Source organism: Crocodylus siamensis, chromosome 7 (assembly GCF_052110815.1).
Source record: "Crocodylus siamensis isolate JL-2025a chromosome 7, ASM5211081v1, whole genome shotgun sequence".
Taxonomy (NCBI): domain Eukaryota; kingdom Metazoa; phylum Chordata; order Crocodylia; family Crocodylidae; genus Crocodylus; species Crocodylus siamensis.
The window spans coordinates 67,011,733-67,034,553 of NC_143401.1; the positions used below are offsets into that span (position 1 = coordinate 67,011,733).

Consider the following 22,821-nt stretch of genomic DNA (forward strand, 5'->3'; position numbering starts at 1 on the left):
AAGCTTTGTTTTTGGATTCATGCCAAAGTACACCATTTTGATCCTGTTGAACAATGGTACCAAGTCATTTGGACTGGTGAGTCAAATGAGAATAGTCTCCCTTTTGTACCACTGGCTACAGAAACGTAACCATACTAGCCCAATAGGCTACTAACCTGGGATTGATTTTTGACTAACTGTTATTTAGCACACTCACTGGCTAGCCAAGAAATAGATTTACAGTGGCATGAAGAATTAGTCCTACAACAGGGCCAAAAAGTACTGTGAAATGAAAGGATCAGCGGCAGTATCAAAATGTGATACATAAGAAGCTAACTGCAAAATACCCAAGGTAACTATTCCGGCAACTGTGGTTTGCCAGGTCGTAAGAAAGCACAGACTCTAGGTTCTTCAATCACCATACCCCGTGTCTACACTAATGACCAAGGGAAAAGTACCCTTCACTTGTTCTAGCTGATGGCATTAAGATTCTTCACACTACCAAAAAACATTAGTTAAAAAAAGGCATGATTTTAAAAACATGTTGAACAAAATGGATCCCATTTACTTGCAAAACAGAACATTCATTTTGGGATTAATACCGGGACTGATCCACCTTCATATTTCTGTGCTCTCCTTTGAGTACCAATTTGATTTTAAACTCTCATTTAAAAATACAAATTATTTTTTATGGTTGTATGTGAAAGAATATGAGAAGAATAGAGTTAAAGCACAATTACTAGAGGTGCACTGATATATCAGTCCCATATTGTATTGGATTGGCACCAACATAAGGAAAATTGACAATACTGGCAGCTGTTTTTTTTTGGCTGATTTGACTGATAATGTGACTGATACATGCCCCATGCATGCACACAGCCATAGTGCAGCATGTAGATGGCCAGGAGTAGAGCCTGGCAGCATGGAGAGCAGCTGGATCCAGCTGGTAAGTCTATTGTAAGGGAAGGGGCATGGTGGGGGCAGATCAAGGCCCCAGCGGGGGGGGAGGTAGTGGGGCTGCGGCAGGGTCAGGTGATGCAGAGCTGGGGCAGAATGTGGGACAGAGCCATGAATAGCTTGTCCAGGAGGCATGGAGGGGGGGTCTCCCACTGCTGCACACACACCCTGGGAGGAGATAGGGGGGCATATGCCCCCAGATCTGCACATGGGGCAAGGGTAGGTTGCTGTGGCAGGTTGGGTCAGCTCTGGGAAGGGGGATAGGATGAATTTTGGTGGCTGCAGCCCTGTAGTCCCCCTCCCAGTGCCACTGCTGCCCATCTCGAGTGCAGCCCAAGTGCAATCCCCCCACCATGAAGAGCCTGGTGCCACTCTGCCCCAGCCCGCAGCAGCAGCCTGCCCTCATCCCGCATGCAAAGCTGGAGGCCCATGCCCCCATGCCCTCCCAGGGTGTGTGCAGTGGCAGGAGCTGCTCCCCCGATGAATCACTTGTGGGATACTGTACTCTCGAGGGTCCCTCCTCTGGTGACATGTCTTGCAGGCATGGTCTTTTGGGCACAGCCAAACCACGATTGTGGTCAGTCATACAGACCTTCCCCTGCCTGGGCCCAGGCCTGTCACTTACCTTGGCTCCATGTGGGTGCAGAGCTGGAGCAGCCAGCAGTAGGGACAGGACCCCACACTGGCTCTGGTGACCATGGACAGCCCCTGGCAAAAGGCAAAGCTGCCTGTGTCAGAGGGCCAGTGGCCACCATCACCCCCAGGTGAGCCCTTCGCCCACTGCACATGCCATGGTGTGTACACCCATGGAGGACCAGCAGGAGGCCAGGGTACTGGCCAACTGTCCACAGTCTCTGCCTCCTAGATGCTCCAACTCCATGAACCTCACTCTGAGACACCAAAACCCCCCACTTTGTACATAGTTTTTACTGGGAAGAGGGTTTTTGTTATTGGTGGGTGGGGTAGGTGGTATAGGGGCTCTGTTTGTTGGGGAGGGGGTTCTCTGTGTTGAGGTGGGAGGGAGGAAGGGAATCTGTATGTTGAGGAGGGAGGCAGGAGGGGAGGACCTGCCACTGCAGGTGGTGCTCCCACTGCCAGGCAGCCTCTGCCTGCTGCCCCTCCTCCACCCAGGCCTCATGGAACAGCTCCCCCTGGGCCTTGCAGATATTATGCAGCTTGCAGGCTGCAAAGATAACCCAGGGGAGGTTCTCCTTGGTGACCTCGAGGCAGACAGTAAGGGTGTGCCAGTGGTCCTTGAGGCAGCCAAAGGCACACTTGACCAGGGTACAGGTCCAGGCACTGGCTAAAGTGGGCCTGGAGGGGGTCTGGGTGGCTGGTGTAGGGCCGCATCAGCCAGGGCAGGAGCAGAAGGCAAGTGCCCAATGAGCAGGGGTGGAAACACAATGGCACCTAGCTGCAGGTCCAGCAGCCTCACCACAAAGCACCTGCTCTCCACCAGTCCCACCATGCTGGAGTTCCAAATTATGCAAGCATCATGAGCTGTGCCCACCCAGCCAGCACTTACATGTGTGAATGTGACATGGTGGTCCACGACAGCCTGCAGGACCATGGAGTGAAATCCCTTATGGCTGTAATAGAGATGGTCTCTGTGGGGCAGGCAGGTGACTGGGATGTGGGTCAAGTCCAGGAGGACCCACCATCACCAAAGTGTCATGGACATGGAGCACAGAATCTGCCAGCACATCCTGGAGGGCCTCCTATACTTCCAGGAGGCTTCCCCAGTGGTGGCCTTGCTCACACCAAACAGGTGTCCACATAGTGGAGGCTGGCAGGCATGGCCAGCTTCAGAAGCTTGAGGTCCAGCCAGGGGTCAGGAGGAAGGGTCGGGCACATGCTGGTGTCCTGCTGCTCCAGGTGGGACTGGAGTTGGTGGAGCAGGTCCCGGAAGGTGACCCGGGTCAGCTGAAATGCATCCAGCCACTGCTCATCATCCCAGGTCTGTTGGACGAGGTGCACAGGGAGGCAGGGTGGCCACGGAGAAAGCTGCTGCATGCTGTCTCTGCACTTGCCATGCTGCTCCTAGGCAAGGAAGAGGCTGCCCAGAGAGTGGGGCTGTCTTTTTAAGATTGCTGCCAGGTGCTGGCAGCTGCAGCTGGAGCTCTCCCAAGTGACCACAGGGGTGCATTGAAAGGCTTCAGGGACCTGGGAGAAAATCTTCTCCCTAATCCCTACATGTATAGACACCTACCCAAAAACCCTTGCTGTACAGTAGGTTACTGCACAGTAAATCTAAGATGGAGTAAATGCATGTGTAGACACACCCTGTAAGCAGCAAACCCCTATTTCCCAACTTATAGAGAGGCACCCTGAGATTCCCTGGACTAATATGTTCAAAATTGACTAGGGAAGTACAGCATCTGATGAAGTGAGCTTGAACTCATAAAAGTTTATGCAACACTTATTTAATTAGCTTATAAGGTGCACCTATGCTCTGCGTTCTGCCTAACTTCAAATTAATACAGTTAATTAACTCTCTCTGTTTAGGGAGGTTAGCTATATAACTTTCACTAATTTCAATGGAAGTTATATAGATAAATCTCCTAGCCACCTTTTTAAAACATAAACACATAGATCTAAATTCTGTCTCTGGATACAAAGGAATAAAACTGACCCAGATATTGCATTAGAAAGCTAAATAATTTACATATAAAGTAAATAAAACATCTTGCCTTACCTCATTAAATCTTGTTACAAGATCTTCGACAGCATTGTGTTCACCATTTGGGGAGGAAAGAATAGTTGCAGTTATGGAATCTTTTATGCATGGAAGTTTACTGTGGCATTCAGCATTACCCAGATCCCTGGTTAAGAAGCAGAGGTAGTCAATGGGTAAGACCTTTCGGTACAGATCCTGTTCCTGTTCAGTCAGGATACTTGCAACTTCCTCTGGAAACTGGATGAGGTGCTGCAGTTCTATCAGCTCTTTACTGATACCAGCTACATTGGAAGGGAGAGCATTTGAACCAGCCATCGATGTGCACAGTTGACGTTCTAAAACAAAAACAAATTAAATAAGATTATGTAGCCTTTTGCCTTCATTTACTGGAATAAATTGTTTAAATCCATATGAAATACATGATTATTTTTGGTCTTTTGTATCGTTTATTTAATTAAACAATATTACAGGATTACATTTTTATATTTAAATAACTCAAGAAATTGTTCAGGTAATTATCCTATCTACCTACAAAACTATATTGTGTGGAACTAGTGAGGCAGCTGGTGACCTGGGTCTAGTGGGACCACTGAGACTACTGATGGGTGCAAAATGTTCTTGCTTTTATTTGTAATGTATACCCCAATTTTCATTTCTGTTTTATCCACTTCTTCAGTCTTGCTATGGAAATGCTTGCAAAGTGGGTGGAACAAAACCTGATGGCATTCAACACAGAGAAGTGCAGGGTACTTCATCTTGGAAGAAAAAAACAACATCATACTTATAGGCTCGGCAGTGTTATGCTCACTAGCACTGCAGCCAAAAGAGACTTGGGTGTCTTGATTGACCACAAGATGAACATGAGCCCCCAGTGCGATGCCGTGGCCAGCAGAGCAATCCAAACTCTGGCATGCATCCACCAATGCATCTCAAGCAAAACTAGGGATGTCATTCTCCTGCTTTACTTGGCCTTAGTGAGGCTGCAGCTGGAGTACTGCATCCAGCTTTGGGCCTCCCCCCCACCTCAGGAGGGATGTGGATAAGCTTGAGAGAGTCCAGAGGAGAGCCACCTGTATGATCAAAGGCCAAGAGAGCAAGCCTTATGAGGAAAGGCTGAAGGACACGGAATGCTTCAGCTTGGCAAAGAGAAGGCTCAGGGGGGACTTGGCGGCTGCTTATACGTATATAAGGCGGGTGCATCAGGGTCTGGGAGAACACTTATTTACCAGGGCTCCCCAGGGGATAACTAGGTCTAATGGCCACAGACTTTTAGAAGGCCGATTCAGACTCCATATAAGGAAAAACTTTTTTATAGTCCAAGTATCCATGGTTTGGAACAGACTCCCCCCAGAGGTGGTGCAAGCACCTACTTTGGACTCATTCAAAAGGTGTTTGGATGTTTATCTTGGTGGGTTCATTTGATCCCTGCAGACTTCCTGCCTCGGGCTAGACTCGATGATCTCACAAGGTCCCTTCCAGCCCCTAATGTCTATGAATCTATGAAAATATGGTTCTTTGGGGTGGAGGGATTGCTTTATTTTGTTTGTGTGTAGATCAGACAAAGGAGCTCTGGTCCTTGTTTGGACCCTCTGGACATAATTGCAATATATATAACTTAAAAATAAAACAATATTTGTGTCTTGTCTTATTTTCTCCCTGATTCTCTGGCTCTGATTCTTCTCATTAATAGCACTGTTAGAAGTTATTATTCAATTGTGTTCACTGTATTTTTTCATATAACAAAATGTTTGGAGATAAAAGTCATTTGTCTTTCTTCTGCATGTATTTGCAAGGGTGTATGTTTTAGCTATCATTACAAAGTAAAGTCACTATAATTTTATGATATACAAGTAGTGGTGCCTCGGAAATTAAAAGAGATAAACAGACCTATATTTTACATCAGTGGTTCTCAACCTCTTTATGGACAGGCATGCCTTGATAGATTCGAAGCAACACTTAGAAAATGCCAGCTCCTAGTTTTCACTCATTGTTTGACTACAGAAAAATGACAGAGCATTTTTTGTTGTTGTAAAGAACTCAGAAACACCACAACATATCAGAATGTTTTTAACACCATGAATTCCTATCTGAAATCTCTGGGTTTATCTTGTGAATCATGGTTGCAGACTTAATAGTGTTAATATTATGTGACACTCAACGACACCCTTAAAAGGATTTCAAGGCACTCCAGGTGTCATGGCATCCTGGTTGAGAATCATTGTTTTATGTTAAACTTTTTCATAGGAGCAAACTACTTCACACACACAGAAGATATAACTTCTACACAATTGGAAGATAGAACTTTTATACAATCAATCATTCTACACAAATAATAACTGATACCGTTTCATTGTTGTATTATAATCAACCACATAAATATACAGCATGAGACTTTGGGGTTTCATTTGTTTAAGCAAGGGCCACTGTTAACCAGTAGATTGTCAAGAAATCAAAAATTAAACTTGCTATATATAGCACACTGAATGTCAAAACAAACTTATCACAGTTGTGAAAACCAGTGGCCCTGTAGGAAGTTTTGAGAAAGCATCCTATTTTTATCCTATATATGGTTCTTCCTTGATCCTTCCTTCCTTCATGATCATGTTATATTGTAGAGGGAAAAACAATTATGAAAGGCTCAGAGGTTCAGTAACAAGAAGCTTTAAAAAGCTTATCCAAAGAACTGTTCAACATTTTTAGGACCTAAACATATGCTAAAATAAAAAATGTAATTAGTTTTATATCATGTAGATGTAGTAAGATTATATAGTTAAGTTGTGTATATTGCTGTTATTATTATTATGCATAATAAATGCATTATTATTATTTTGACCATAAGTGGGTAGGGGAAGAGAAAAGAAGCTAATTATTCTGTTTTTTCAAGTGGTAAGAGAATAGACTGTGAAGAATATGGAAGCTGTGGTGCTAACAATAGGTAGAAATACTATTTTTTATAAGAAAAGGGTACTCCAGATGGAACAGCTTACCTTCAGTGTGAATGTCAGATCAAGACAGTGGCTGACTGAAGGTAGGTGAGCTGGTCCCTGGATACTTTTACTCCAGTAAGAATAAGGTGATGCTCTGCAGAGGGAAGTGCTCTGAAACATTCATCTTCTGTTATGTCCACCACCATCAAATGTTTGCATTTAGATTATCAGATGTTTCATGTGCTTCTATTTGTTTTGGATCCTGAATTCTCCTTACATACCACAATATACCTGAAATTTCCTATATCTAAGAATAAGGCCCAGCACACTGAAGAAGCCATAGTTGAACAAGAGTTTAATAGTTTATTTGCTCAGTCTCAGAGGTTACCTGTCACCCCAATTTCCTACTCTCAACTTTGGCTGCCTGTTGAAGAAAGAATCCAGTTAAGGGTGACTATACTGATTTTCAGAGCTTGGTATGTAATTACATGAGAGACAGTCTCTCCTTCCACAACAATGACTTCAAAAGACAGCTTCATTCTACTGTAAAAATCCAGCTGTCACTAGGAGGGACATTTTCACAGAAGCCAAGCTCAAGCCATAGACTGATGTGTTGTTTGAAGTACTGCATGGGCTTCTGAAGTGCTCTAAACAGTGGGGATAAAGACATTTGAGGCCAAAGAAGTGCTTCATAATAGCCAAAGTACTTCAGAAAAGACCCTTGAAACATTTCTTGAAATGTCTGCACCTTCTTGTGGTCCTCCAACACTCCACAGGGCTCTGTTCCCCACCTTTTCAACTGGGGATAGTGGGGTGTACAGCCAGCAAGCTTTCTCTTGTGTGCTCAGCTGCTCTCAGTAGAGGTGCACTGACAAAGATTTTCTTGGCCAACACCAATAGCTGATTATTAAATCAGCCATATCGGCTGATACTGATCCAATAATGGATATTTAGTAATAAAACTCATCAAACAAGCTTTAATTCCAGTGCCCCTACCACCATTTCTAAGCGTGGGGACACTGAAACAGGAGACAGTGTTTACCACTCTAGCTAAAGCGTCTCATCCTCACTTCCAGAGCACATGTAAAAGTGCCCCATGCCAGCTACAGGTTATGCCCTTCAACCCCAGCCTGGGGGCAGCTACCTAAGCCTGAGGCTGCCCTGGCCTGGGGGGTCTCTGGGCCAGGCTCCCCACCAGAGGAAGGACCCTGTTGTACACAGCAGGTGGCGGGGTGGGGGGGGGCAGAGCAGCTGCTCTTGCCAGGCTCTGCCCGTAACTCCTGGGGTATAGACCCCTGGGCACTGTGGATTGAGTCACACTGGGCCGGGCCGGGCCAAGCTGGGCAGATCATCTCCGCCCACCCCTCCCCACCTTAACATGGAGCCCTAGCCCTGTTATCAGGAAGCAGAGCGGACCCTTTAAATCCAGAACCTTCTGGGCACAGCTGTCCAGTCAAGCATGGGTTAAGGATCGAGCCCTGCCAGCTGGTCAGGTGACAGGAAGGGAGAGGCCAGAACCATATAAACCTCAAGTGGAGGAGGTCAGGGGGGCAGCAGAGAAGGGGACTCCCAATGGCTATGGGGCAGCTATGGCAGCCTCTTTGGGAAGAATGCACCACACTGTGAGACATAAGCACAATTGCATGTAAGCAGGCAGTTTGCCTCTCCTATTTTTATTTTTGTTTTATGGCGATAGGGGCCTATGGTTTACATTTAATGGTAAGGCTGGTGGCTTGTGGCTGAGGCTGTAGGGGAGGAGGAGGCCTCATTAGCGCCAAGAAACAACATGACAGAGGGCTCAAGAGGTCCTGCTGCACTAGGGATGCAACACTAGGGCCATGAGCCCAGAATTGCTTGAAGGGGATATAGGAGCCTTGAAACCAGGTCCTAGTGGATGGACTTAGGTGAATGGCCCTAACTACAGAAAGAGGGGTAAAGCCAGAGGGAGCTGAGGACCCAACAGTCTGGCACCCCAGGGGCATAGTGCAGAAGGGCCAGTAGGCCTGGTGTTGCAGAGAGTATGAAACGGAGGGCCGTGAGCCTGAGCAGGTTAGAGAACTACAGCCTTGGAGTCAAGCCCTGCTTAGTGAGTTTTGACTGACATGCCTAGCTAGAGAGCAAGGGGTAAGCCTATAGCGGCTGAGACCCCAACATAACAAGAGAATTATAAAACATCTGTGAGGCATGGGGCATGTCAAAGGAAGGCAGAAGCATGCATTTTGCCCTTAAGGCAACAGCTCATTATCCTACAGGTGGTGAGTCTAGAGCCTATCTTGGAACCTTTGTGTCGCGGGGCACTCCCGCGCCCCGCTCCTAAGGAGAGACCAGGAAGAGGAGAGGCCTGAAGCAACACAGATGGGGGTTGCTAGGGCAACCAGGCAGGTCATGTGGCCAGGAGGGGGCAGGGCCAGGCCCTTATAAACAGCTAGGCCAAAGCCTAGGGAACAGTTCCCTTCTGGCTGCCGCAGGAGCAGGAGCTCTGCGGCTGAGCTGAGCGGCCGGGGTTAGTGGCTACTACTTCATCGCGCTAACCGGCTGCAATGATGCAGGGAACAGGATCGCCCTAACTGGAGGTAGGATTGAGAGCCCTGGTAGGGCTTGGAGTTATTAGGCGTGTGGAGCCTTTGCTTATGTTATAGCCAGATGGCTTGAGTGTTTAGTTATAGTTTACACCGGAGGACCGGGTGAGGCTGTAGGGGAGCGAGGAGGCCTCAGCGGGGCTCCCCAGCAGTTTGGGGGCCCTGGGTGCCCAGTAGGGGCACAGTGCCAGGGAGGCACAGCGGCTTGTGCCGGCGTGGCACGGAGCACGGGGTTGGACCCTGGCCCGTAAGGACGGCACTTTGCCCAGGTGGGTGACGAGAAAAGACCCAAGGAAAGGGTCAAGGGGGCCAGGCACGGCTAAGGCCACCTGAGCCCCAGGCCCGGGGAGGGCGCAGAGCGCGGTGAGCGCGGTACAGGCCCCAGAGAGGGCGAGGCCCGGAGGACCCAGGGCTAAATTAGTAGTCGGACTCTTATAGTGAGAGGAGAGTGCCGCAGTTTAGTGGTGGTGCAACGGGAAGATACCCATTGCTAAGAATTGGGGAGGAAAGACTGAGGCCCGGACCCAAGGCAGATAAGGGTAGGGCTAATAATGTCACAGAAGAAAAAGCCGAACGGCCAGAGGCCAGAGAATTTTGTTGACCTGCTAAAAATGGAGGGAATGCAAGAAGGGATAGCCCGATTAGAGCGCGGGCAGAAAAGGTTGTTGACCACAGACCCCGAGGCAGAACCAGGTATGGATGCCCATTATGCAGAGGGCCAGAGCCTAGATAGAGACCAGGAAGGGCCTCTAGAAGGACAAGGGCCAGAAATGCTGGCATGGGAATTAAGAACAAGGGAGCTAGAAGAGACGGTGGCTCGCCTGGAACAGGAGTTGGGATTGGTTAGGGCTCTGAAAGAAAGAGCCGAGACGAGAGCCGTGGCCCTCGAACGACAGGTAGTGTCGGGAAAAAGGGATGGGGCGATAAAAGAACTGAGACGCCTCCTAGCCGCTGAGGTGGAGAAAACTAAGGAATTAGAACGAGTAATGGCCCAAGAAGCTAAGAAAAGCCAGGTCAGGGAGGATAAACTGTGCCACATGCAGGCAGAGTTGGGGAATTGGAAGGAGCAGGCTCTTGGGGCAGGCAGAACCCCGACAGAGGAACAGCTACAGACGCAGCGGAAGTTGGAGGTGGCAAGGGACTTAATAGGAGCTCTTCAGAGAGAGATCCGGGACCACATAACGGAAATAGAAGAGCTACGGGCAGATAGAGAGAAGTGGCGGGAAGGCTGTCTGGAGGCTGAACAGGAGGTCAGACAGCTATGGGAAGAGCGGAACCGATCCCAGGCCCAAATAGAGGAGGAGAATACAATAGTGGGACAGGAGATGGAGAAAGTAAAAGCCTTCCTGAAGAAATATGAGGGGCTACAGGAACAATGTCAGTCCCTGCAGGAAGAACTAAGGGAACAAGAAAAGGAAAAGGAGGAGTTAAGGGCTCAGGTGCAGAACTTGCGAGTAGAAAATAATCATATAAAAGAACAGGCCCTGTCATTGGAGATTCTCTTAAGAAATAGCCAGGGTAAAGAGACAGAATTGGCTATCGACAAGAAACAGCTACAAGAAGAGAAACAGATGTTGGAGGGAAAGATACAGGGGCTCCTGGAGGCCAAGGACCAACTAACCTTAGAGATTCGCGAGGTTAGGGAAACTGAAGGGCTAAAGGCCAAGACCCTAGTAGAACAGGAGGTGCAGACCTTGGAGAACATGAGCCCGCTAAGGCAACAGCTAGGAGAGCTTGAAGAGCTACTAGGCCGAGAAAGAAAGGCTGTCGAGGAGGAGATGCGAGAAGAAGACCGGCTCATGAAAGCCCTCAAGTCCATGGAGATAAGCATGGGGGAGGCTGGGTCTAAGTTAAGGCAAGGCCTAAAGAAAGAAGGGTGCCCCACAATGGAGAACCCGGGAGACCCTGGAAAGGGAGTTGGACCAGAGCACCCTGGGAGGAGTGCTGAGGTTGAAGATTTCCTCGCTGGGAAACTAGAGGCCTTAAAGAAAGAGGTTCTACTGACTGCTCAAGAATATTGGGACCTCAGATGGGGCCAGTGGCAGGAACGTCAGGCCCAAGTAATGAGCCAATTGAGGGAACAACTTGGGGGCATGACTTGGCGGCAGAGTAAGGAAGGAGGAGCCATACGGGACACCGAAAAGCGAGAAACAGCCGATCTAGCAGGGAGGGTAGGAACGGTGTCAGCTGAACGCACTTCCCCTCAAAGGAAGTCCTTGCACCCGAGAGACAAAGGGAAGGCAGCAGGAGTCTCCCATCTGAGACAGCAGAATACAGGAAGCGGGTCAGTAAACGGAGGCATAGCCCCGCCCCAGAGAACGGATGGAGGCGAGGGGCAAGGTAGAAGGAAGACGGAGCCGCCGGGTAAAGGTAGAGAAAAGAAGAGGAAGAGATCTCAACTTTATGTGAACGGTCTGCCCAGGAAAACCTCCTGGAGGGTACTAAAGAGAACCCTCGAGGCCAGAATAGGCAGGGTGGCCTTCGTGGAAATTTATAAAGGATCCCGAGGGCGGCCCACAGGTCGGGGGAGAATCGAGTTCTGCACAGAGGAAGATGCAAGAAAGGCGCTGAGCTGTCAGTGGGAGATCTGGGGCAAACTCCAGGATTTCCAAGATGGGGAAACAAGAGCTAGAACTTCACCAGCTGCAGTGAAGGAAGAACCCATGAGGTTGGACAAGAGAAAGAGTCTCCAGGGACTAGGCAGAAACTCAGCTAGCATGGTAGGTAAAGTACCGAGGCCAGCGAAGGTGGGGGGGGCTACCTGTGGCGGGTACGTCCCAGGAAATCCCACTTGTTGCCCCTCGGGTAAAAGGCGGGTAGGAGGCGCCTCAAAACCTCCGCCTCTAAGACGCTGCTGGATACCTGCCGAAAGACCAAGAAAAGAACTTTAGAGGGAGAACACTGCCTGGAAAATGGAAGACCGGCCCGGTGAGTGTTGAACTTAAGGGGGGGGTTGTGTCGCGGGGCACTCCCGCGCCCCGCTCCTAAGGAGAGACCAGGAAGAGGAGAGGCCTGAAGCAACACAGATGGGGGTTGCTAGGGAGCCAGGCCCTTATAAACAGCTAGGCCAAAGCCTAGGGAACAGTTCCCTTCTGGCTGCCGCAGGAGCAGGAGCTCTGCGGCTGAGCTGAGCGGCCGGGGTTAGTGGCTACTACTTCATCGCGCTAACCGGCTGCAATGATGCAGGGCGCCCTAACTGGAGGTAGGATTGAGAGCCCTGGTAGGGCTTGGAGTTATTAGGCGTGTGGAGCCTTTGCTTATGTTATAGCCAGATGGCTTGAGTGTTTAGTTATAGTTTACACCGGAGGACCGGGTGAGGCTGTAGGGGAGCGAGGAGGCCTCAGCGGGGCTCCCCAGCAGTTTGGGGGCCCTGGGTGCCCAGTAGGGGCACAGTGCCAGGGAGGCACAGCGGCTTGTGCCGGCGTGGCACGGAGCACGGGGTTGGACCCTGGCCCGTAAGGACGGCACTTTGCCCAGGTGGGTGACGAGAAAAGACCCAAGGAAAGGGTCAAGGGGGCCAGGCACGGCTAAGGCCACCTGAGCCCCAGGCCCGGGGAGGGCGCAGAGCGCGGTGAGCGCGGTACAGGCCCCAGAGAGGGCGAGGCCCGGAGAGGGCGCGGCGTGGAGAGCGCAGTACACAGGCCCCAGAGAGGGCGAGGCCCGGAGAGGGCGCGGCGCGGAGAGCGCGGTACACAGGCCCCAGAGGGGGCGAGGCCCGCAGAGGGCGCGGCGCTGAGCGGTACACAGGCCCCAGAGAGGGCGCGGAGAGGGCGCGGCGTGGTGAGCGCGGTACAGGCCCCAGAGAGGGCGAGGCCCGGAGAGGGCGCAGAACAGGAAGGGGACCAGACAACGTCCCCCGGGACAGCTGCGAGGCTTGGGGCGTGCTAAAGGGGAGGTTTTGGAGGCACGCATTTGCCCATAAGGCTGGGGGAGAGGACCCCACTTTGGAGCGGTAGTGAGACCATTGAGGTGCCGTTAGGTGCGAGTAGGCAGCCTCCCATACTGAACCAATAAGATCTAAGACGTGGCGGGCGAGTAGAGGGTGTCAGACCACCCTAATTGGCACGGCAAAGGGGCGCTCGCGAGCTCACGGCCGCTCGCGGGGCCATCCGTGACACTTTGCCTCAGCCTCCCTCTTTTTAAGAACCAAGTAACATCAAGTCATGGCAGGAAAGTAAAGGGAGGGGGGGAAGCTGATTCCCAGGGGAGAAAAATACAGTAAAACTTAACAGGTACCCACTCGCCAGCCTACAAAGAAAAAAAAAAAGAAAAGGCAGCCAAAGATGGCACCCTGTCTCACCACTCCAGTCGTCTGAGGTATTCAGCACTTTTTATAGCACCCATTCCAGCCCACCGTCTGTGCCACACCAGTGCCCAGGACACCGTGGAAGCTGTTCCACTCCAGCCCAGCCTGGTCCACTGGTGAGGGGATCAGGGTATATCCGGGGTCACCCTGGCTTGCAAGAAGGAACCAAGGTGTCCAGGGGCCCCAGCCCAATGGGTGAGAAGGAACCCAGGCATTCAGGGGCACCGGCCAGAAGGCATAATTAATTATTGGAGTACATTATCGGCTACAATGGCCAAAAAGATCCAATAGCCGATAATGTAAATTTCCCTTTTATCAGTGCTGATCCAATAGGCAGCCAATATATTGGTGTACCTTAGGAAGCTTCAGAGGCCAAAAGGCATGCAGGGATTCTTGCTGTCCACCTTCATGACCATTTTGAACTGTTCCAGGAAACAGTAGGAGGCACAGGTTTGCATAGCCTTGCAAAGCACTAAACCTGAAACACTGCAGGATTCAGGATAAAATTTGGATCTAGGAGCTGAAAGCACAAGAATGCAGTTTCTTTTTTTATAATCTGTTTTGCTCTATTCCTATAAATACTGCCCTTACATATACTTCAGATTACTGCTTGCCCAATTACCTTCAAGTTCATCTCTTCAGCTTCTGATGTCTCATCTCAAGGGATCTGGGTTTTCCTTTTCCCATAGGAAAATGGAGTAAACCATATATTTTACCTTTTACTGGAGGCAAATGCAGATTTATCATTTTACTAGAGATGAACTATGAATTTTGCAGTTTTGCAATGAGCCCTCTATAGGCTGGTAGAGTTCCAGCCTGCAGAGGGCTGGGGGGAGCAGAAGGAGGGCAGGCAGCCAGGGGGACGCCATATACGTGTACAAGCACATAGCCCCAGGCCATCTGGAAAGCAGCTCCTGCAGGTAAGTGGGGTGGGGAGGGAAAGAATTGAGCTCATGTAGGGAGGACAGGGACAGCAGGCGCCTACCCTGGGGTGGGGCCTCCGCAGCCTGGTGGGCACAGCCTAGCATGGCAGGGAACAGTGGGGCTGCATGAAGAAGCTGTTTGTCATTGCAAGCTCCATGCTGCCCTGGCGATGCACCCCCTAAGCACACACTGCCCTCATATCTGGGGGGTGCAGGTCTCCCCTCCCCCTGGGGAATGCACATAGCAGCAGGGAGCTGGCCTCCCCCACCCTAGCCCACAGCAAGCAAGAAGCAAGGGGAAGCTGGGCTTCACTCTGCTGTAGCAGCTGCTGCCTCCTGCTGGGGGTCCCTGGCCCTGTAGCTCTGACAGCTGGGGGCCCCCTCCAGCAGGGCTGGAGCGGGGGGCAGGCAGCTGTAGGGTGGTTGAGGGGCACCAGCAGGGCCAGGGGGCTGTGGAGGGGAGTTAGGGGCACCAGCAGTGCTGGGAGTGTGCGTGTGTGTGTGTGTGGGGGGGGTCTTTTATTTTAATCACAGATTTTGGGGGTTTTATGAGAGAATTTGCAATTTTTATCAGGGAAAACCAGGATCCCTACTCATATCTTCTTCTAAACTAAAAACATAAGTACTGGAGAAACAGTCATACTATAACTATTGCTTGGGCCACTGCCTCCCTGCTGACTTTGTTTTCTATCACATGAAACTCAAGATCCTCATCCTCAGCTTTCCACACACCTCTCTGCCCTTACCTTTCCTTTTTTTTTCATCTTACTCTATCAATTAAATCCAAACTTTCTCCTTGTTGTTTATTTTGTCTCTTCCTACTATGGGACTTGTGCCTTCTATCGTACTTTACAGTTGGAACAGTCCCTCACTTCTTGCTCAACATTTTTAACACCTTCTCTGCCTTTCTTCAAATCTCTCTTTAAAAGCTGTATCTTGTTTAAAACTTCCTAAAACTTATCTCACCAACATGCTTTCATGCCCTTTCCAACATAAATAATTGTCCTATTTTTTTTATGTCTGTGTCAACTTAAGGTCTATGAGGAAAGAACACTTATCTTCTGTATTTCACATAACACTCAACAAAGACTTCTGAATGAAGTGCCTTGAGAATTGAATCATTATGAAGAAACTGTTGGGCTTAAGACAAAATATAATCATTATCACTGGGTGCTAGTGCAGTGAGAACGCATCTTTCTTGAGTTCTGAAGTGGTAGAGATATTGCAAAAACCTACTACATTAGACTGAAATGAAAAGTATTTTGAGCTCTCTTTCACAAGTTGTAGATTTTTTTTAACTGAACATTTTCATTCTGTTGTTGATTAGCAACCAAAGAAGATGATCTTTGTAATGAAATGTGGCAATTGAAAGAGGTTATCTTGTTTAATAACAGCAATTGCCATTATTTAAAAAGATCATCATCTTTGGTTGCTAATCAACAACAGAATGAAAATGTTCAATTAAAAAAAACTTAAACAAGGTAACTTCTTAGCTTTAAAGAGAGCCCATTGGTTAGCTTAATACAGGAGTATCAAAACTCTATGCCTTGGATCAGATCTAGATGACAGGTCTCTTCATGGGCCAGACCCACAAGGCAAGTGGCAGACACATTAGTGCTAGTGACTGTGGAAGAAGTTGTGCCAGTGGTGATGGGGCAAGCAGTCATTCATTGCAGCTGGGCTAGTGGAGGCAGAATGAACAGCAGCAGGCTCAGCAGCTGAGGGAGGAACAGGGTTGTTTCAGCACAGCCCTTGCTTTCTCTTTTGCTGCCAACAACCATGTCCAATGGAGCCCTGGGGCCCCAGATTCTGTGCCCTCAACCCCTTCCCATGAGCCCTGCCCCCGAATTCCCTTGCCTGCCAGAAGCCTAGCAGGCTGGAGAAAGTTTTCTGGGACAGGTTCAGCTCACAGGCCATACCTTTGACATCCCTGAGTTAAAATTTTGCTGACAAACCTGGGGAGGGGAAGGCTTATATTATTTTTCTGTTCAACTAAAGGAATTCTCTACTTACAACTGTAAGCAAAATAAATAACATCTTGCCCTTGGAAATGCCTCTACCTAGAATTGTTCTCAGCCAGCAAAGAACATTCACCACAGAAGTAGCAGATGATTTTTCTGAACGATATCGTCAGAAGTTCATAAAAATAGCTAAAGTCCTTTGAACAACAGATTACTTTCATGGTAACTGAACAAGCAGGCAGTCTTTTCTATCATTTCATTTAAACTTTCCAAACATTTTGTAGATGTAAGATATATACAAGAAATTTCATAGAAGAAACATTACACTAATATATGTACACACCTCAAAAAATATATATACTCCCCCATATATATACACAAGCATACATATCTGACAGGTTTTACAGACATACTAAATACCACTTAAAAGACATAATGTAGTTCATTTTGGCTCACCTCATTTTTCATGTTGAGCTCTGTATAATTTTTGTGTTTGAAGAACCCATTTAAAAAAATTAATTTAAAAATTGTGGATAAGAAGGAAAATGAATCAGTTTGTTAACTACTGGTTACTGACTGTATCATTTTCTGTGCTCATATATTCTATTAATAACTGTAACTACATAATTTATTTGAATCTTTTTTACCAAACATAAGATAGATGATCTCATTGTTACATCTTATGTTTGTAAACCTGAAATTAAAATCCATTTGCCTATGAAAACTGCTTTATCATCTACACATAGAGACATATCATTGTATAGTCTGTCATAAGTACTGGGCCCCTAGCATAAATTTTTTGCAAACTAAATTTCAGAGTTGGTTTTGAAAAATATGTTATAACATATATGGATTTTACAGAAATATAGAAAGAATATATACTCAGTCCAAATCATGAGTGCACTTGGTATCAATACTGTTAATCCTACTTAAAATATTAGGTCTCCAACTGTATTTTTCTTATTTAGGCCAAATCACATTGCCTCCCATGTGAGATCTGAGCTCTAAATAAGAGCTTATTGTCCAAACTCCAATTTAATAACTCTTACATTTTATTCTTTAAAGAAGGTGCAGGGCAGAATCATAATGAGGCAGGATGTTCAGGGGAAAGCAACTATACTGAAAAAATAAGTATGACTTGGAAACAGTGAATCTCATGCAGAGATGAAAATTACTCTGCAACAGGGTTTGATGAGTTTATACAAGTTTATACTTCCTAACTGAGATCATACAATTTATGTCTTAGCTTTGCTATCTAAATTGCTACTGATGCTAACATCTATTTTGAACAAACAATACTTCAAATATAAAAACAGTAATGCAAAGACAGAAAAACCATAAGAAATTTATGCAATTTTGACAAACTGTTTGTTCTAAACTAAAACAGGAAGATTACAATAGACTTGTAATGAAAGTAATAATTTGATTCCATATAAAGCTTTGTAACAGAATCATCAAACAGAACTCTCTTGGTTAATAGCAGATTATGCGTGTGTTTACATGTTCATTAATGGTCAGTGATTACTGTGCATTAAATTTAGTACTTATATAATAAAGTACTAAATTAATGAGCCTGGAGTTACTGTGCAGTAGTGCCAGTACACATCTTTTTAGTGACGCTACTGCGCAGTAGGCTAATGATACTGCACAGCAGCGTATTAGCACTGTTTGTGTTGTGTCACGTTACTGCACAGTATTATTAGATTACTGAGCAGTTAGTATCTCATGTACATGTGCCCTGCATCTACTAAATTCTGCTAGTCTGAATGACATAATACAAAATCTGTAAGCTCTGTTTCTTAACTGTTCTTTAAAGGCAGCATGTGCATTAATCATTAGCATTTTACACTAAACACGAATTTACTAAAAAATCACCCCTTTGTCACTGTAGAAAGAATATACTAATTATAGCAGTTTTACTGAACAATACTATAGATATTATCCAACCTATTTATATGCTTTAAGTTTCAGCCCAAAGACCTAGGAGATTTCATATATAATGTTTACAATGAAAGGTTATCAGAAAGCTGTAATGAAATCCCAGCTCCACTAAAGTCAATGGCAAAACTCCTGATTATTATCAGGCAAAATTTCACTGTGTCCTTTAATTCCAAGTTGGTTTTGCTTCTGAGAAAACTAATTTCTCTAATTGGAGTTTTGGTAATAACCTTGAATAGGCACTCCTGAACAATGTATATTAACAGGAATATCATGAAACTGTTGTTCAGACTATCTGGGGAACTGATCCAATATAAAGGATTTTGTCCAGAAAAAATAATTTTTGTGTGTGATCGATAACCCAAACATTGGCTTCAGAGGAAGAATGGAATAACCAAGGAAAGAGGTTTTTGCTGTCTCTAAGGTGTTAAATCACCCAGTACCATAGTAACATAACTAAGAAGTGTATATTAATTTCCTCCTCCTTGTCCATGTGATTAAAATACTTCTCTCTGTCTTTTAATGAACCTGAATCCACTGTTATCAATTTCAAATTAAAAAACCTCACTGCAGGCAAAAGGATCAAAAGGATTCATCCTGGCCTTACTAAATTCAAAGGAAAGTGCACCAAAGACTTCAACTGGAAGAGTAAACTTCACTGAAGATGCAACTGAAATTGATAGGTCCGACTTCCTCTTAAAACCTACGTTTCATTAAAATAATCAAGGATTCAACAGCCCAACACATTCTCTCTCCATAGTTTAGACCAATTTCTATTTAAAATTTTTGTGTTTTGGGACACCTCTGAAAACTGAAGGCACAATCAGAAGTTGAATTTGTCGTGCGATCAGCCCTTTGATATTGCTCTACAGCCTGCTCTTACAGAACTGCTTGGCTGCAGAGTGTTTAAAAGTGCTGATCATGTGACAATCTGAAGCCTCTACAGTGGAACACCTTCATGAACTTCTGTCAGTGTGCACCAGGAGCAGGGCTGGGTTAATGCAGCCCAGTCCTACCCCCAGAGCTATCTTGAAAATAGGAGGGGAAGAAGAGAGGGGAGGGAGGTCTGTCTGGGATTTGCCTAGGACTGGAGGGTGGGGCAGCTGGTTTGGATCCCCATCCCCTGAGGTAGGGGGCTCCAAGCCACCTACCCCATGCTCCAGTGCAGGCTGGACAAACCCCGGATTGAGCTCCTTCCCCTCCCTTTCTTCCTTCCCATTCTGAAGGCAGCACTGGAGCAGGTGGGGGGAGGTGGAGGGTGCTAGGGCAGAGCGCCTTCTGATTTGCAGCTATTCTGAACTAGATCTCAATCCCGCAACCTCCTGGACCGAACAGCGAATGTCTCTTGGGTCCAGAAGAACGCTGTGAAATGTCATGAGTTACAGCAGGGAGCTGCACATTTGTCAGTGCCCTGAGTACCAAAATAAGCCACAGAATACTACAGAAGGAAATCCTTGAGTTATTTCAGAATAAACAAAATTCATTCTTAAACATAAATTGAGAATCACTGGGCATGTCTACACATGTGAATTTAATGTGCATTATCCCAATTTAAGGTGCACCAAGAGTGTGCATCTAGATGTGCATGCCCTTAATGCACCTTAAAATGGCAATTTTAGGCTATTCGAGCTTAAATTTGATATCTGCACAAAGCAGGTATTAAATTCATGCACAAATACTTAAATCAGATTACTGAACATGTAGATGCACTAATGCACATTAATGTGACTTGTGTCCATTGACTTGGGACTAACTTTAGTGCACATCTACATTAATGCACCTTAGCATGATCACGTGTAGACACGTGCCTAAATAACATTAATGTGCATTAGCTTAATCCACATTAAGTTTAAGCAAATGTAAAAGCACATGTACACATGCTCACTAAGCAGAAGTCAAATGGGGGAAAGTTTTGAAGGGCTCCAATGCCTTGACTAGACATTGAAATGAATAGAAGAAAAGATTACTGAAAATAATGGATTTTGAACTTTGAATTAGGCACAGGTAATAAAGACAGCTGACCTTTAGTAATCACTCCCACAGTTTCACAAGAAATACAGTACTCATCTATGTATACACAGAAGAATGGCAGTAATCTTTTCATAATCAGTGTTATAATGCAATCTCATTTGGCTTATATTTCATAATTCCCATTGCTTATAAAGCAACAGCGTTCTGCTTAATATCTGTGAGTTACCTGTGCCTGAGTATAATACAGTTTGATACATAAAAATATCATCTACCAAGATCAACCTGTTTTTCTAAGCACTCTAGAATCTTTTGCAGTTCTGATATGCTCTTCATGTATTTCTTATACTTCACAGTTTAGCATTATTTGCTCAATTAGAGAAAAGTTAAATTTACATTTTCAAATTAAAATCTTTTTAAATAAAATTATACAGCCAAACAGACAATGAGTGAACCAATAAAGTAATCGGTGTTTATGATGGCTACCTACTGAACCTCACATCACCATCAAAAGCCCTGCAAAACTATACCTATGTAAATTTATGCCTTGCTCTCAAACAAAATTTGACAGGGTCTTGTAAAAGGCAACAGTCAATTTGATATTTCATTTAACTAAGTTCATGAATGATGTGTGCCCCTGGCGGCTGGTGGGGGCACAGGAGCTCTGGGGGTGACAGGAGTCTGGCAGCAGTGGTGGTGGTAAGCTGGGAGCCCCTGCAGATGCCACTGGTGCTGTTAGCGGTGGGGTTGGTGACCACCCTCAGACATTGCCAGCAGCACTGGCAGTGGCCAGCAGTGATTGCTTACACCCCGCAGATGCTGCCAGCGGTGGCGAGCATTGTATGGGGTGCGCTGCCACGCTCAGGGGGTTCATGTGCACCCATGTACACCCCCTACATGTCACCAGTGATTTGGTTCTTGTTTTGGGCCAAACAATACTGGTTCATCTTTTGACCAGCATACAGGATTTCAGCAGTTTAGAAGACTGGGAGTGCTAGTAAACATAACAAACATAATTTTATATCTCTAAAACCAGTATTTATTTTAAGGATAGAAAATGCATTCATTTTCTAAAAAACAGAGTCTTTGAACATATTTCCTTCTTTAGAGGTGTTAATGCAATCATATCTTTGACCCATTTCCATGAAAAGACCTTTAACGCATGTATGTGAAATGTAACTATAATTTGAAAAACAACCTGTCCGCACTTCTTCTGACTTAAAACAAACTAAGTTTTAAAATGATCTACATATCAGGATATGAATACGTCAAAATTCATGAGATTTACAGAGAAAACACATATGGGCATGAATGGTACATTTTATTTTCACCGTAACAGGTGTGCAGAAATGCTCTCACGGAGAATAAAATATACAGGCTGAAAAAAACATCCATTCCATTCTACTTTCAAGTTGAATTACAAGTAAGCCCAAAGAAAGACTTTATTCCTATGTTAAATATCAGGAGGAACTACTATTCCACCCACCAACAACCGGTTTTGAGATTATCTGTACATTTTTCAGTGTTGACATAGGAGTGGCTATAACAACACTGAACAATAATCCACAAATTTATCCTTCGATAGGCTGAACTTCCAGCAGTCTGCTTCAATCAAGCTATACTTCTCCATTAGAACCTGCATTTGCAGAAAACAAAACTTGTGCTCCTCAGGGGCTGCATCTACACAAGATGCTTTACTGCACAGTAGACTAATCCACTGGGCAGTAAAGCATCACTATGTAACCATGTGCAGCAGCTATTGTGCATTAAAATAGGATAATGTATAGTTTTACCTGTAAAACAGGTAGTAGATTTATTGCGCATTAGCTAATGCATAGTAGTGCATGGGTACATAGCTGACTAGGAGCAATTGTTCCTGGTCAGCCCAGGCAGCAGGAGGTAGGAGAACTACTTCCTCCCTAGGGCAGCTGCCTGCTTCCCAGCACCCACTCCAACTGGCTGAACAGAGATGGGGCTGGAACACTGTCCCCTGCCCCATCAGCTACCTGCTGCTGGGGCAGGGGACAATGTCCCAGCCCCACCTCTAATCTCTGAGCTGAGGCAACTGCCTGCTGCTGGGGCAGAGGACAATGGCTCAGCCCCCACTATGAGATGGGAGCAGGGATTGCGCAGCAGACAGCTCCCCCCACTCTCTGGTGCCCAGGCCTGATCCTGGTGCCCCCGCCACCCTGGGACTGGCACCCGGGGGAGCCTAGAGCTCCCCTTGGCTGCCATATGGGAGCAGAGCTGGGCAGGACTAGGGCAGGAATATGTTTGCACTTCTCAAACTGTGTGCAGAGGTTTAGTCACAGCACTTCTAGCTCTCTTCCAGTCCTGCCCAATATTCATGTGATCTAAGGCAGGTAGACGGCTACTCTGGGTTGTGGATGCACTCTAATTGGGCATAAAAATACAGGGTGTAGAAGATAGTGGAAAGCATGTCAGTGGCAACTTCTGAGCCTTGCAAGGTAGTGGTGGATTTCAGAGGGAAACTCTTTAGAGTTTCTCTGGATGCTGATAAAGTAAAACAAAAATAATTGCTATAGGCACCTTATATCCTTTCTGGTTCAGAAAAGCTAGCCTTTTTTGGTGGGATCACATCATCA

At 46.5% G+C, this 22,821-nt stretch overlaps 1 protein-coding gene across 2 annotated transcripts in view; it reads right to left on the bottom strand.

The window, feature by feature from the left end:
- PLCE1 (phospholipase C epsilon 1) overlaps positions 1-22,821 on the bottom strand; it is a 343,905-nt gene that overhangs the window by 126,006 nt on the left and 195,078 nt on the right. For both annotated transcript variants that reach the window (XM_090058651.1, XM_090058650.1), the window contains one exon: positions 3,632-3,948. In XM_090058651.1, the coding sequence (XP_089914777.1) occupies positions 3,632-3,948 (317 nt within the window). The remainder of the gene's footprint in view (positions 1-3,631; positions 3,949-22,821) is intronic.